The sequence below is a fragment of the Tauraco erythrolophus genome, chromosome 2, assembly GCF_009769465.1.
Source record: "Tauraco erythrolophus isolate bTauEry1 chromosome 2, bTauEry1.pri, whole genome shotgun sequence".
Taxonomy (NCBI): Eukaryota; Metazoa; Chordata; class Aves; order Musophagiformes; family Musophagidae; genus Tauraco; species Tauraco erythrolophus.
In genome coordinates this window covers 82,108,432-82,123,953 of record NC_141466.1, presented here as the reverse complement: position 1 = coordinate 82,123,953, position 15,522 = coordinate 82,108,432, and the positions used below count along the sequence as shown (strand labels likewise).

At 43.9% G+C, this 15,522-nt stretch overlaps 1 protein-coding gene across 2 annotated transcripts; it reads left to right on the top strand.

The window, feature by feature from the left end:
- The first annotated feature begins 735 nt into the window (after window positions 1-735).
- On the top strand, window positions 736-14,004 carry MPC1 (mitochondrial pyruvate carrier 1). 2 transcript variants are annotated; one of them, XM_086626921.1, is made up of 5 exons: window positions 736-834; window positions 7,761-7,764; window positions 10,358-10,454; window positions 12,098-12,230; window positions 13,003-14,004. In XM_086626921.1, the coding sequence occupies exons 1-5, from the start codon at window positions 764-766 to the stop codon at window positions 13,019-13,021; spliced, it is 324 nt and encodes a 107-aa protein (XP_086483047.1). In that variant the 5' UTR covers window positions 736-763; the 3' UTR covers window positions 13,022-14,004. The 2 variants fall into 2 exon arrangements, with proteins under 2 accessions (XP_086483047.1, XP_086483055.1); XM_086626929.1 differs by lacking the exon at window positions 13,003-14,004 and having other exon boundaries at window positions 12,148-12,224.
- Window positions 14,005-15,522: the final 1,518 nt, after the last annotated feature.

Sequence of the window (15,522 nt, the reverse complement as noted above, 5' to 3'; positions counted from 1 at the left end):
AACCCGCCGCCGGAGTGACAGGCGCCGGCACGGGCGCTGCCCCCTCCGCCCCGCCCTCACGGGCGCAGCTCCCGGGGCGGCGCGGCTCAGCACCGTGCCTGCGCGGGCGCTGGCCCCGGACAGGGACAACGGGCGTCTGAGCGGACGCCCGCAGGCACCGTGTGTAAGGGCGCTGCGGCCGCCCACCCCTGCAGCCCTCTCGGACACCCGGCCGCCCCTCGCACTCCCGCCCGCCGCCCCCGGCCCCAGCACAACACGGCCAGCCCCGCCCGACCGGCGCCCCCAACAAGCGCGGCGGCGGGGGCGGAGCCAGATTCTGCGGGGGGCAGGGCTCGCCTCTGGACGGCCAATGGGAAGCCACCAGCCGCCGCCTTGCAGCCAATAGCGCGTGGGAAAGACGCCCCGCGGCTCTCCCCTGCGGGCTGCGGAGGAATGCCAGCCGCTCGGGCGATAGCGACCCTCCTCGTCGCGCTTTGCGACAATTTCCCCCCCCAGCTCCTCCCGCCGCCTTGCTTTACGGCACGCTGCCTTTCCCTCTCCTCATGCCCCCCTCCCGGGTTTCGGAGCTCGTGAGGAGGAGGCGGGGCCACCGCGGCCAATAGGCGCCGAGAGCGCCGCGGTGACGGAGGGGGCGGTGGCGCGGGCGCTGCCGTAAAGCGGGCGCCAGGCGGCGGCGTGGGGGAGTTGTCACCGGTATTGGTAGCAGCAGCAGTGCGTGAGGCGGGCGGGCTGGGCTGAGCGCTCCGTGCCGCCGAGGGCCGCCATGGCGGGGGCGCTGGCCCGCAAGGCCGTGGACTATGTGCGCAGCAAGGAGTTCAGGGACTACCTGATGAGGTGAGCGTGGGGCGGGGGTTGTCGCTGGCTGCCGCGCCCGCCTCTGCCTCGGGCGGCCGCGCCTGCCGCGCTTCCCGGGGGGGGCGGCAGGGGCTGGCATCCCTTCCCTGAGCGTCTCTCCCCCGCAGCCTCGGGGCCCCAGAACGGCGGCGGCCGGGCGATGTCGTTTGACCTTTGCCGAGCTTGCCCTCGCCGGCGGTTGGGCGGGGGTAGGAGGCGCCGGGGAGCCCGGGAGGGAGCGGGCGGGCGACCTTTGGGCGAGGGCGAAGCCGCCGCAGGGGTTCCAAGGGGGTGCCTGGCAGGGGGCGGCGAGGGCGCGGGGCCTGCCGTGCCGTGGCGGCGCCGCTGCGCCCCTTCGCGCCCCTGTCCTGTCGTCGCCTCGGCTGGCGGCGGCTGTCAGGGCGGCGAGTCTCCCGCCCGCCCCGCGGGGACCGGGCTTGACCTTGAAGCGAAGCGAGGCGCTTTGCAACTGCCGCGGCAGCTGCGCTGCTCTGGGACCTTTCCTTTCCCGGCTGTGAAACCCAGCGGCTCCTGGCAGGGCTGAGCGCAGCCCCTCCGCGGGCAGGTGCTCGCTGCGGGGGCAGAGGTGGCAGCGGGCGCTGGAGCCGGCGGCACCGACACTCTGACCGCTGCCTGCGGCAAGGGCGCAGGGAGCTTGGCTCAGGTGTGGGCAGAAGCGAGCCTGGTGACCGATGCAGTCTTAAGACCGCTTATTTATTTACACATTCTTAGAGACTTCAGTAGGTACTTTTTTCAGAGCTTGTTAAAACCCCACTTTCACAGGAATGCGGCGTAAGTCACCTCCCAGACAGCTCAGTACTTCTGTCAAGCTTCAGTTTGCGTGCTGTGGTTAAGGGGTATATGGCACCTTGAACTGAAATCACAAGAATGCCTTAAAGATACAATTGGGGCATGCTTGCTTAAATCTACTGCGTAGAAACTGTCTCTACAAGTAGGCAGGCTGAAGTTTTCTTGGCTGACAAGCAGTTTGACAAAACTGAACAAATAAAAATGAGCTCTTCTAATAAATGTGGTTGAGCAACTTTTCAGTATAGCTGTTGCCTGCTGTTCTACCTGCGTTTCTTGCAATTGATGTTTGATGTTGAGCAAGCATGTAGGAGGACGTCTATTTATCTGAGAAACTTAGTCTTGTTAAAGTAGTAGGAGATGGTGTAAGCCTGCATGGAAGAAGGATTGTAATATAAAGAAGGGTTCATTTTGCATTTGCAAAGTAAAGTTCCACAGAAATAGTAGGGGGGGGGGGAAATGAGTAAGTTATGAGAAGGAAGGTAATATCCTTGAAGCAGAATGAAGGTCAGAGCAGGTTTCTAGATGGATTCCTTTTGAAAGTCTTGAAGATACTGTGTAAGCTTGATAAATGCATTTTAATGTTAACGTTTAGATAATTGTACCAGAATTCATGTGAAACATGTAAATGGCCAGTAAAAGAGCAGTCTCCTTTCTAATTAGAAAAACAGAAAAATATGGGAGGCATAACAGCTTCTTCCTAACACCACCAGTTACTCGGAAGTATCTCTTTCCTTACCAAAGGCTGAAAAAGGGAGCTGAAATAAGCCCTTTGAGCTGTATTTCATTCGAATTCTTGTCTTGAAATAAGCTATCTATAAAGAGCATTCAGGAGGATTCCAGGTTTCTGGCATGGGTTCTGCCTTGTTATGTACAAATATGCCTGCTTATTTATACTTCTGTTGTTATTGGGTGTGTCATGAAGGGCTGAATTCAGTTGCTCCATCTGGTATGGCCTTTCAGCATTGTTTCTTGCTTACTAGGAGACAAGCGTCTAAGTTGTTGACTTTATGTTGAGTTTAAAATTTAAATTAACAGTCAACAAAGGACTGTAGTCTGTCTTCTCCATAGGAGAAACAGAGTGTGTATACTTTAGAGTTGTTGTTCTTTACATTCCTTCCTGAAGGCTTTTGCTTCCCTGGACTGCAGGACTCTATCCTGAAGAAGACTCCCTTCTTGCCTTCCTCATAGAGCAAGTTTCCTCAAAGCTCTGACACTTTGTGTCATCTGTTCTAGAAATCAGCATCCAGTCATTGCAGTGAAGCAAGGCTTTACAAATGTGAAATTTGTTAGTGGGAAGTGATGAACTGAGATATTGTTTGATACCAGTGTTGTCTTTTAAATTGCTTGATCCTAAATAGAGTAAGTGAAGTTATCCAAAGTGGTGGAATTCAGTGTTCCATTATTATGGCTTGGGTTGATCAAGACTTGCAGACATCTATTGGAATAAATAGCTTCGATTTCAGCTTCATAACTTGAAAACATGAAAGCAAGCATAACAAATGCATGCTGCTTTTCTCAGGTGGATATATCTGGCATTAGAATTGCATTGCATCATGAGTTAGCCTTTTAGATCTTGCACAAAGAAACAAGACAAATTGCTTTTAAAACTGTCATTACTAATTAAATATTCAGCCAGTTTCACATCTGGCTTCTCTCAAGTGATGATCTGAATAACTAAATCAGGTAAGTATAGATTTAATCTAACCATGCCTTAAAAGTTTTAAAGCAAGCATAGTAAGAATGTAAGCTTAGGTAGGTAGACTTTTGCTGCTTCTTGTAAAATGCAGCAGTAATGTTAATTTAAAACTAGCTGATTAGCATATGAAAGCTTGATAGCTCTATATATTGTGAACTCGGAAGTTGCTTTTTTTTATCCTGTAGATCCTAAAAATGACAACTATCACTGAAGTTGTATTATCTAAGCCACTAATAGTAGGTAACTGAGTCTTCTTGCTTTCTATCCTAAAGATTTAAAACATTATCTTCAGAAAAATATCCAGGAAAACAGCTTTTCTCTTATCTTGAGAGATAAAATCTCCAGACCACTCCATATAAGCTCTGGCATCTTCTTGTGGTAGAAGCCTAAATTACGTTGGTCGCATAATGAATCCCAAGGAGTACCAAAATCTTCTGGTAATAGAAAAACAAGCGTGGAGATTGCTGTCTTTTGGGACACATCTGAAATCTCTTCCTGATGACTCAACAGTAGTGCAAATGTACTGACTCTGTTAATGTAGGTGGCTTTGAAATAGATAAGAGAGTTCATTCCTAGTGAAGCTTGAGCCCTTATGTTGAGGTAAGCTGTCTAGGACCTTTCTTTTAATTGAAATTAACTTTAAAAGAGGTAATATCAGTAGTATAACTAGAATTAGCTGTTCTTCAGTTCTCCTCATTAGTATATCTTTAAACACAAGGACCTAAGAACTTTAAAAAAAAAGTGTCCTCTACTGGTCTGTGCTAGAAGTTGAAGGACACAGTGCCAGCTGTCATTGTTTTATATGCTCTGAGAATGGAACAATCTGCCTCTTGCAGAAGGATAATACACTTTCTACTTAGAGGGGGGAATGGCAGTGTGGGAGAAACAAGTAGTGACAGTTCATCTATATTTGCAGAACCATCTCTAGCCTGTTAATATCCTCATTGCCACTATGAGGAAAATACATGTGAAAACTTGGAAAAAATAAACCTTCCCAATACACCCTTTCCGGAATGGCTTGTAGTAGAAATATAAGGCATTGATCAGTTGTTGCTTCCTCTTGTGGTGTCTAGACACTTGTACAGAAAGCAGACACTTACACAGAAACTAATGAGTGAGAAAATCTAACAACTGTTATCCACAGTTCTGGAGATTAAGGACAAAGTGTTCCCTTTGTCAAGGGATTGAATGGAGTTCTTGGAAACTACTAATTTGGAATGGTGTCACTTCAGGAATAGATGCATACACTTGGTGTGGTATGTCTGCTATTATACAGGGTGCATTTGTTGCAGCTGTATTGACTGCAGAGCTTTGGGGCTGGAGGCCTGCTTCTGGAAGAGTCTAGATGACCTTGATCTGCCCTCTTCTAGGAGCATAATAGCTGTTCCAGTCTCATGTGCGTGTGAGGACAACCTTGCAATACCTCAGCCAGAGCTGCCTACTCTGTTAAAATAGCAGCAGTTTCTGCCCCTCTACTCTGCTCTCATGAGACCCCACCTGGAATACTGCGTTCAGCTCTGGAGTCTTCAACAGAAGAAGGACATGGAGCTGCTGGAGCAGGTCCAGAGGAAGGCCACAAAGATGATCTGAGGGCTGGAGCACCTCTGCTATGAAGACAGGCTGAGAGAGTTGGGGCCGTTCAACCTGGAAAAGAGAAGGCTCCGCAGTGATCTTACTGCAACTTTCCAGTACTTAAAGGGGGCCTACGGGAAAGCTGGAGAGGGACTTTTTACAAGGGCATGTAGTGATAGGACAAGGGGAAATGGCTTTAAACTGAAAGAGGGTAGATTTACATTAGATACAAGGAAGAAATTTTTCACTCAGAGGGTGGCGAGGCACTGGAACAAGTTGTCCAGAGAAGTTGTATATGCCCCATCCCTGGAAGTGTTCAAGGCCAGGTTGGATGAGGCTTTGGGCAACCTGGTGTAGTGGAGGGTTTCTCTGCCCATGACAGGGGGCTTGGAACTAGATGATCTTTGAGGTCCCTTCCAACCCTAAAGGTTTGATGATTGATTGATTGGTTTGATGATTGATTGATTGGTTTGATGATTGATTGATTGGTTTGATGATTGATTGATTGGTTTGATGATTGATTGATTGGTTTGATGATTGATTGATTGGTTTGATGATTGATTGATTGGTTGGTTCGTTCGATTTTAGGCTTTCACTGCATGAAAACAACTTCCTCTTTAAAAATGGAGGTTGACTTCTGGTGGCATAAAAATGTCGTGCCAAGAGACACATTTAAACTTGTTTAGTTAAGGTTTTGTGAAAAAAGCAAAGTGTGCCCTTGTCTTCTGAACTTCGCAGGTCAGTTAATAAGGAAACAAAAAAAGTGGTTACACTAGTCAAGGACACCCTAACAAAGCATCTTCCAGTTCTGGGAGTCCTCAGCAGAGGAAAGACAGAGGAGGGCTGCAAAAATGATTGGAGAGATCAAACACCTCTTCTATGAGGAGAGGCTGAGAGAGTTGGGGTTGTTCAGCCTGGAAAAGAGAAGGCTCTAGGAAGACCTTATTGCAACCTTTCAATACTTAAAGGGGGCTTGTAAGAAAGACACTGTAGTCTTAAATATATGCTGTAGTCTAGCTTTCACACGCAGATTTCTAAATGATTACATTTGGTACCTGTATGATCACTTAAATGACCCCATACATGACTGGAGTGTAATTGCACGTTAAATTACTGAAAATGTGTTACAGCTCATGTTTGGTACAGCCACAGTTGGCCTGAGCTTATGACAATGAGATCTCTGGCAGTGTTTGGTTTGACCTACTTATGTGGGTATCCAAAGAATTCCAAGTGACTTTTTCAAAACTTCCACAGAGGAACTGTGTGTAGCTGTTTAGCTTTGTCATGACAAACCTTGATGGTTTTTGGCATCCTTTTAAACTAGTTGGGATGGGATCTGTGATGCTTTGAAATCTACGGGGAACAAATGTCCTCCACAAACCATAATGGGATTTTGTCTTGCTAGGAAAAAGATACTTGAGCAACAAAGGCGTGACAACAATGACAGCTCTGGAAGGAGACAGGATTTTAAATACTGTTACACTAATCAAGGTTAATGACACAGCAGTTTCCTGACTTTTCTGCCTCTCTTCTGTTTGTGGTTGTCGTGGTTTTAGGCTGATCCAGCAACTAAAACTCACACAGTCTCTCCTTCTCCAGTAAAGTGTAGAGGAGAAAAATATAATAAAGGGACTGAGGGATGAGACAAGAACAGAGGGAGCACTCACCAACCATGGTCCTGGGCAAAATAGACTTGGCTTTCTTAAAAGCAAAACAATTCATTGATGGTTACTTAAAAGGACAAGGGGAAACAAAACTGGTTATGTGAGAGGATAAAAAGAAACAAAGCCAGATCTTAAAACCGACACCTTCCTCCCCCTCCCACACCCCCTTTTCTTTTTCTTCCTGGCTCTACCTCCTCCCCCCAGCAGCACGGGGGGCAGGGACTGGGGGAGTGCAGGTCAGTTCGTTCTGTGCTGTTACTGCTGCTTCTTTCTTAAAGGAGGAGGAGTTCTTACACGCTTTTCCCCTGCTCCAGTGGATCCCCTACTCACGAGGAAAAATCCACAAACTTCTCCAGTGTGAGTCCAGCTCACAGGAAACAATCCTTCCCTATGGATTGCCCAAGTGTGGGCTTTACCACAGTCTCAGATACTTAGGGAGCTGTAGCCACTCGCTCCGGCGTGGGTCGTCACGCAGACTCCAGATGCCTCTCTGCCTTGTCGTGCGTCCCAACACGACCGTCCTCAGGCTCAGGCATCTTCTCTCCACGGGCTGCGAGTGGGTCTCTACTCCACCGAGGCCGTCCTGGTTGTAGGGGGGCCGCCTGCCATCTTGCCACCAGCTGCAGGGGAAACTCAGCTCCGGCACACCTCCTCCTGCTCCATCCTCACTGACCTGGTGTCGATGCGTGTTTCTCTCACATCTCAGTCCTCTCCGGGTGAACTCAGCCCAGTGGGCACCCCAGGAGTGGGGCGCTCCCTGAGTTCCCCAGCCAGCTCCGCCGCTGCCATCCTCAATGGGCGGCGCCGGCCCGACGCAGGCAGCTGCTTGGCAGGGAGCAGGGGCAGTGCCCTCCTCCCTTCTCTCCTCACTCCTGGGCAAAGCACCTTTTCCAGTTCCTTTGTCCTGACTTAAATAGGGCAATTTGCGGAGGCACTGATTGGCTCAACCCCAAGGGAGATGGCAGTCCGATCTGGTGGCCAGAACCAGGTCTGACCCAGTTCCAAAACCAGGGAGGTCACAGGGAGCAAAGCCCCTCTCCTGCCACCAGAACACCCCCCCCTACATCAAACCATGACAGTGGTTTACTTCTTTCTATGTTGATTATGAAAGAAACTAACATTTTTTCTTTTTTTTTCTTCCATGTGCTTTTTGAATGGAAAACAATGATGTCCTGCTCAAACAGTACGGTAAGAAAAGGGAGGGGATTTCTGGTTTCATGTTCTCTCTAATTTCAGTAACTTGCAGTCTTTTTGCCCCAGCACTGTTATGACCTTGCCTGCATCTAAAAAGCATACTGCAAACCTGCAGGAGTGATGCACTAGTAATGTTTATTCACAAGTCTGAGGTTAAGATGACCAAACTTTAGCTCCTTCAGAATGTCTCCTAAAGAAATCATTGAAAAAACTAACGGTCCTTCACTTTTTCTGTACTCTTTGCTAAGGAGATCAGACCAATCTGGAGCCACTCTCCTGCCTGGCAACAATACTAGCACATAACTGAACTACCTGGTCATTTTTAATCTGCTTTACTTATGACAATAAATGGTATCATATTAACTCTCACTACAGACTTTTCCTCCCTTCAGCCTTTCAGTTTGCTCCTGAAACTGGGAGTGGGTATTTTATGTCTGTTATACTGTGAATCATCATGTTATGGAAGACTTGCTCTTCTACATAGACTAGAGGCAAACTGTATAGGTGTAGTTTAATTCTTGTGTGTGGAAACTTCAAAGGGATGCTTGCCAGGAGGCACTTAAAAGTGGATAATCATCTCAAGTGAGAAGGTTCCAAATATCCCTCCCTGGTCAGCAGAGGAAAGTTACTGCTGCTGGGATGTAAACTGATGATTCTTCAGCTTGTGCAGCCTGAGCTTGAAGTGGTCTGTGGTGTATTATTTGTTCTAATGGCAGTTGAGTTAAGTAAAAATGCCAAGTTAACTTGATTTACTTTTCAAAACAGAAGACATCACAAAGACTTTCAAAGCTGTAATTGTTTCATAGATTAAAAAAAGGTTACAGCCTTGAAGACTTATTGTTATGAAACTACAATTGTTTACATTGACTTCAGGAGTCTCATTTAAAATCCTCACTAGGTGCAGGTCCTGCCTCACCAGTTACCTTTTGCAGTCTGCTTTCGTGTAGCCATCCTAACACAAGTTGTCTTGCTGTCTTACCGTGCAAATAATCATGGCTATTTGACTAGATATTTGTTTCTGGTGCTGTTATTGTCCCTTAAAACTATTCAATAGCTACATTAAAGCCTCTAAAACAACATCTTGTGTGCTGCTGACTTCATTTTATATGAATGTTCTTGTTCTGTTGCAACATACCTTGGGTGTAAGCGGTGTAGGTATGTTTCTTTACACTATCTAATCATATCTGTACAGTGTAAATACCATGTAGCCATGTAACTTTTCTCAGTTACGCCATGTTATCTCTAATGTGCTTGAGAGGCTTTAATCATTACATATGTCAATTTTCCTGTCAGTAGGAGTATATTAAAAAAATGCATTTATTGTGGTCTTCAAAATACTCATTATAAATATGTGCACATTCTGTGGACGCTTGCAGAAATACTACATTGTTTTGCATATTGCACTAAGGTTGAACTGTCAGAACAGTGCATACAACTTAACTGAAAAAAAGTATAGAAAAAAAGTAAATTTAAATTTCTTGTATTAGAGCTCAAATCTGCAGGAAGCAAGTGTGGCTTTTAATCTTACTGTAGTGTTACAAGTTAGTATTCAGACTGGCAAAAGAGCATCTTGGAATTAAAATTGCGAGAAATGTGAATATTCCCTGAGAGTTCCAAATCATTGGAGTATCTGCAGTGTTACAGTTAGGGAAAGTTGTCAGAAAAATGGGTATAGCTGGTATCTGCAAAGATTTTTTTCTTGTAAGGTGCATCTCTTTTGCTGTATCTTTACAGTTACTTTTGAGCATACTTAGTTTCCCATTAGGAGAAGCCCATGCAAGTACTGCAGTCAGTGGAAAGAATTCTACTGAAACCTTGTTACTTCTAACAGTGGTGGAAATTTGACTCATGACACTGCTTTTCTCAGTTTGGAGCTTTTTAGACAATACCCTTCAAATTGAGCTCTCATGGTTTTTTTGACTTGATTCTTTCCACTTCCTGTCTCTGTTTTCTATCTGTGTCCACACACCTGTAGCCAACTGCTCTCCTTTTATAGCCATCTAATCACTGAGCTTTAGGTAATCACTAAGCTGTTTCAGCAATTGCAGATGAAGCTGCAGGTAACAATCCAGTTTGGTTGCATGGCCCTGCTCTTTCAAAGAGGTGCACTTGGAAGAAGATGCTTGCTGAGCATTTCTTGATCCTCAGCATAACATGATAACAGTTCTTCACTTCAGCAATTCTTTGTGTGTTCATTATATTTTTGAGGAGCCTTATTGAAAGAGATGAATGCTCATTCTCTGCACAGAAGTGAGCTGTAAATCTGAGGTTATTATAAGACTATACCAAACAGATTGCTTAATGATGGCTGAGGTATAATTACACAAAACTGCATTTCAACGGCCTGCAGTAGTTCCTCTCCAGTCTGTAAGAAGATTCAGCGGGTTCCTTCTCTTTTTTTCCTGAAAACTAGATACTGCTGAAATAAGTGTTTAGTTTCTCCCTTACATCAAAGTAATCTGTCTTGACTTGGAATTTTACCCTTAACCCTGTCCTCTGGAGCTTTGTGTGGCTAGAGAAAACTGTAAGAATACTGCAGGAGGTCTGTGTTTCTATGTAACTTTATTTTCCTTTTTCTTCTTTACAGCACTTTTGGGGGCCAGTTGCCAACTGGGGACTTCCTGTTGCTGCTATTAATGACATGAAGAAATCACCAGAAATCATTAGTGGCCGAATGACATTTGGTAAGACCTGAGACAAACTTCTTGTCAGTAAACTGACTACAGAACACAGATTCTCTCTTTCAAGGAGTGAAAGTACTAGTTGCCTGCAAGCTTGTGATCAAAGCAGATACAGGCATCAAATATCTTGTTATATAACTTCAGAGGCCACTTAAAAATTGAGGTGCTGAAAAGTTGCGGAGCTCTCTTTCAGAGAACTTTCCAGTAATTTGGTGGGGAGAGGGAGGCTGGTCTTGAGTCTTAGCAGTTTTGATCACCAGACTCGCTCCTAAAGTATAATTCTTTTGGTATCTTGTACTACTTCACACACTAGTTCAGAATACATCTCCTTACCCAACTTTATTCTTTGTTTAAAGAACAATGATGCTTTGTGGTTAGTGAGAGACTTAAATGCCAACACTGACAAAGTGAAGAAATGGTAACACTTGGCCTGCAGGGTGCAAAAAGCAGCTGAGGGAGGTTAACTCTTTGCATAGCAGCTGCTTCTGAGAGGCTAGTGTGACTCTTAATAGAATAGGGTGACAATTTCTTTTTAAATGCATAAGCAATATTTTTTCTGCCTTCTTTGGAACATACATAGCTTTTGCCTAGATGTCTGTCACTATGTTCAAATTCTTCTCTAGGATCATAAATCTGGTAGCTTTAATTTATTAGCTTAGTTTTAGCATTATGTCTCTTCCTTAGCTCAGTTAATAACTTAATTCTGAGTAATTCCTCTTCCCTTGAGCAAAATACCTTTGGGTTAGGCAGAACCTAGTGAATGTAAGGCTATAAATTTCCTTAGAGTAATTCAGTCTCTTAATGAGCTTCCTTGACATGGAAGACCAGTTTGAATAGTCTCTGGTATAGTGAAACTGTTTTGCAAATAGTGTTTTGGTGGCAGCTACCCTGCTTAGCAAAATTGAGACACTTCTAATTTTTACAAGTGTATATAGAGGATGGTGTGTACAAATATTTTTTTTGTCTTCTAGGTTCTGTACTTAAAAAAAAGCTGTTTTCTTTGAACAATTAATTTCCCAATTATTTTTTTCTTTAAGTCTGTCAGAACTTTGCAAAACTAGTGACTTCTTGGATTGTAATTTCCTGTATTTAAATGCAATTATGATAGGAGAGTAGATTACAATTGTTTCTCATCTCCCTGGAAAGCAGGTAACAAAGCTTTATGATTATGAGTGTTCATGATTTCTTGGGAGTGGAAACCTCCTTCTCTTAAAGTCCATTTTAAAATGTTCACAAGAACTTTAAGTAATTAGTATTTTTTTAAATGCTCTGTCCTAGAAATTGTCAGAATAATTGTGTAGGACAGGCCATGTCTTACTGGGTTTAACTCTTATTATCTGGCTGGTATAGTGCAGGCAATAAACAAAAAAAACTTCACTTGCATCACAGGAAAGTGTATGAGGAAGATGAGTTTTGTGGAAAGCTGCAGCTGTGTAGATTTTCTGTTTAACAAAAATGAGCACAAAAATGTTGTGTTTTCTTTCCTGCATTGGATCCTCAAAGCGGACATGTTTGTAGGACTACTGGAAAACTCGAAAGCACTAAAAAGTGTTCTATGTGTCTCTACATTCCACTAGTATGAAAATAATGCCTCAACAAAATGCAGATATTAAAAATCTACTAACGATATCTATCATGTTTTGCAGCACTGTGTTGTTACTCATTGACTTTCATGAGATTTGCCTACAAAGTGCAGCCAAGGAACTGGCTTCTCTTTGCATGCCACTTCACAAATGAAGTTGCACAACTTATTCAAGGAGGGCGACTGATCAAACACAGGCAAGTCAACCTTTAAAAAGGGGAAATGATAAACTCATGGCTCTTGGAATACTCTGTCAGTAGGTTTTAGCTGTGGTGCAAACCCCTGCATGGTTTCTGAACTTGTTTAACTTCGTTACCTTTTGCAGACCTATTAACAAGCTTGTTGTCAGTAGGCTGAACTATGACCTGTTGCCTTGCTCCTCCTCTGAAGCTTTTGAGGGGTGCACACAGAAGAGGCTGAAAAACCCTTGTGGTCATGGATAGAGACAGGGCTTTCAGCAGCTGCTGGCTATTTTGGGGCTTGTTTCATGTATTATGTTGATTAGTCTGCATGTGTCTGTCTCAGTAACTAATTCCTGAGATGGAAACATCTGTACAAGTGTGAAGGGGTTGTATGTCTGAAAGAGAAATCAAGCAAAACCTGTCTAAGCTGACTGTTCTATATATGGGGTAGATCCAACTGAGTGTGACTAGGGAACAGACTTTAAGCAGTCTCACACCCTCACTGTGTAGCAAGTAGTGCAGACACTGCCCCAAGCAATCCTGGTGAGTCAGGATTATGGCTTTTCTCTCTTCTGCTCCAAGAAATCTGTGTGGAGCAATGGGAAGATGAAGCCTCCTGAACTATAAATTAAAAAATGAGACTGAGCAAAACTGGAAGTGGACCTGCCTATGCATAAATAACTGGCCAAATATCCTTCATTCCTAAAGTTCCACTGTAAGTCCAGATTTTTTTATAGCAATTGCAGTTCAGTATTCACTCTTACAAAACCTGTTCTTATCTTGGCAGGATGGAGAAAAAGAACTAAATATCTAACTTGAAATAAGCCAGGGAATGTGTTCATCCCGAATTACAACCAAGGAAGATTTGCCATCTACAGTTGCTGTGACAATTACAATGGGGATAAAACAGAAACACCTGTTATCAATATGACCCCATCAAGAATTCTTCTACTATTTTTTTAATCTTGCCTTTTAAGAAGTACTATTCAGCAATGTAAACCATTGCATTTAAAGTCTTGCTGCCTTACAGGCCCTCAATAACTACCCTTTTAATAAAGAGTTAGTCATCCAAATAACAAGCAATATTTGAAAACCAACTTTTTTTATCTAACAGTCTACAAAAGTGGCCCGTGATGGTTTGACAAAACTTGTTTTCAAATCACCGTGAACAGAGGTCAGTAAACAGAACTGTAGGTGGTATTGTTCTATTAACATATTCTTAAGAGCCATTTAACTTGAGTGCATTCATTCCTATTAAATCTTTTTTTTTTTTAAACTTAAGCAGTGGCTTGCTAATCTACAAGAACAAATGTGTAGATAGGCAACCTGGAAGTGACCAGCTTTCCCCCTTCCCTACTGCATGCCTTGTCTCAGTAAAGAGACCTCATTAACATACACTTTTGTCGCACATTATTTAAAGACGACTTGGAAAAGCAAAAGCATAGCACTGAATGAAGGAAAGCAGTGAAGTCTGATACTGTTCTTGAAGTTCTAAATTGATTTTATTTTTTTTCCTACTGTTTGAGTTGTTTTATATATATGTAATCTATACAGGCAAAAACTTAACTTGTTTGGAGTCTAAGATCTGAAGGACACAAGGTGCCTTTCAGTAGTTTTTGACTTCATTGGGAGAGTGATTTTCCTGCATGACCTGTCTGAAAATTACATTGCTGTAAAGATACAGATGACAAAGAATGTATGTGATGGATTTTATTTCGATGCAGTGTTTTTGAACAATAAACATGTTCCAAGTGGCAATAAATCCCTTCAACATTTTGAAAAGTTTTGTTTATCATATCATGATACCAAATCCTGAAGTGAAATTTTAGTATGGAGTGTCATTTTATTACTGTAACAGCATGAAGCAAAAACAGGCTGGAGAAGTAAATGGTATTGTCTTTATTTACTGAGTTTAGGCAAGTTTCCTCTGGATCCTAATACCTAGAACTTCTCCCTGCCCCCTTCAAGGAAAAGGAGATATGGGTACTTGGCTGAGAATGAGTATCCCTGCTGTGATAAGGTTGAATTTAAGGCTTTCACTGTGTAGTGGAGTAAATATTACATATTGTCTTCTAGCAATTGCAAGATGGTCAATTAAAAGACTCGCTTTAATCCTAGGCTGATACTGTGTTCCCAGTTGCATGATGGCTAAATTTTGTAACGGGCATACAAGGGAGAGGCTTATAGGGCATGCCCTGCTGCATGGGTAAAACTAGTACTGACTACTACTCATTGCTTTAGAAAAGTTAGTGCACAAAGCTGCTCCTTCAGTACTGCTGTCTTGTCGCAAAAGCAGTCCATCTTCTTTCTCTCCCCATCTCCTGGAATGGAAGAAGCATTAGACTTTTGTATAAATGAGTAGAGAGATACAAACAGGTAAGGATAGCTGATTGTCTTAGCACCTTATAGTTTGTTACATTATTTCTGGAGAGAAAATAAATTATAGGTGAGTTTGAACTTCATAGGTATGAAATCTAGTGGTTTGGATTGCTCTTGGGTAAAGCTTGCAATACATGGAATGCCCTGCTCTCACCTGGTGCTTTGATCATTGTTCATTAGCTCCTGATTGTCTTAACTTCCCTACCTAGGGAATACCATAGAATGGTTAGGGTTGGAAGAGGGACCTCAAAGATCATCTAGTTCCAACCCCCCTGCTATGGGCAGTGACACCCTCCACTACACCAGGTTGCCCAAAGCCTCATCCAACCTGGCCTTGAACACTTCCAGGGATGGAGTAGCTGCAACTCCTCTGGGCAACCTGTTCCAACCTGTACCATTTACAAGACTTTATTTTCTCTTGTTTTCCTAGTAGCTGCCTGCACCCTATTTTCTCATGCATTTCCTTCTATGTTCCTCTTTCCTTTCTTTCATCCCTCCATTCACTGTGACAAGGCTTAAGTTCTTTCATACTGGAGTAGTGCAAGAGTGAATTGCAGGTGGAAAGTGGGTTCTAACTTGCTTTGGTTAGGTTCTAAACCAGTGATGCTTCCTCTAGTCCATACAGGCTTCTACAAAAAGGCAAAGGGGTGGAGCAAAGTGTCTGTTCTGGGACTTGAAAGGACAGGGTGTAGTGTGGGATGGGGTGGATGTTCCACAGCCTGTCAGTCTGTGACAAAAAAGTTTATATGGGCGGAGTGCTGCCAAGTGGCTTGTGACCTGTGTTCTTCAAAGTATTATTTATCAAGATGTTTACATGGCATTTCTTTGTGTAAATAATGGTGCTTGGGGGATGGGGGAAAAACCTGAAGTGGGAGAAATAATGAATTATTGCCTTAAATAACTGTATGGTTAAACTGTACCCTCTTTC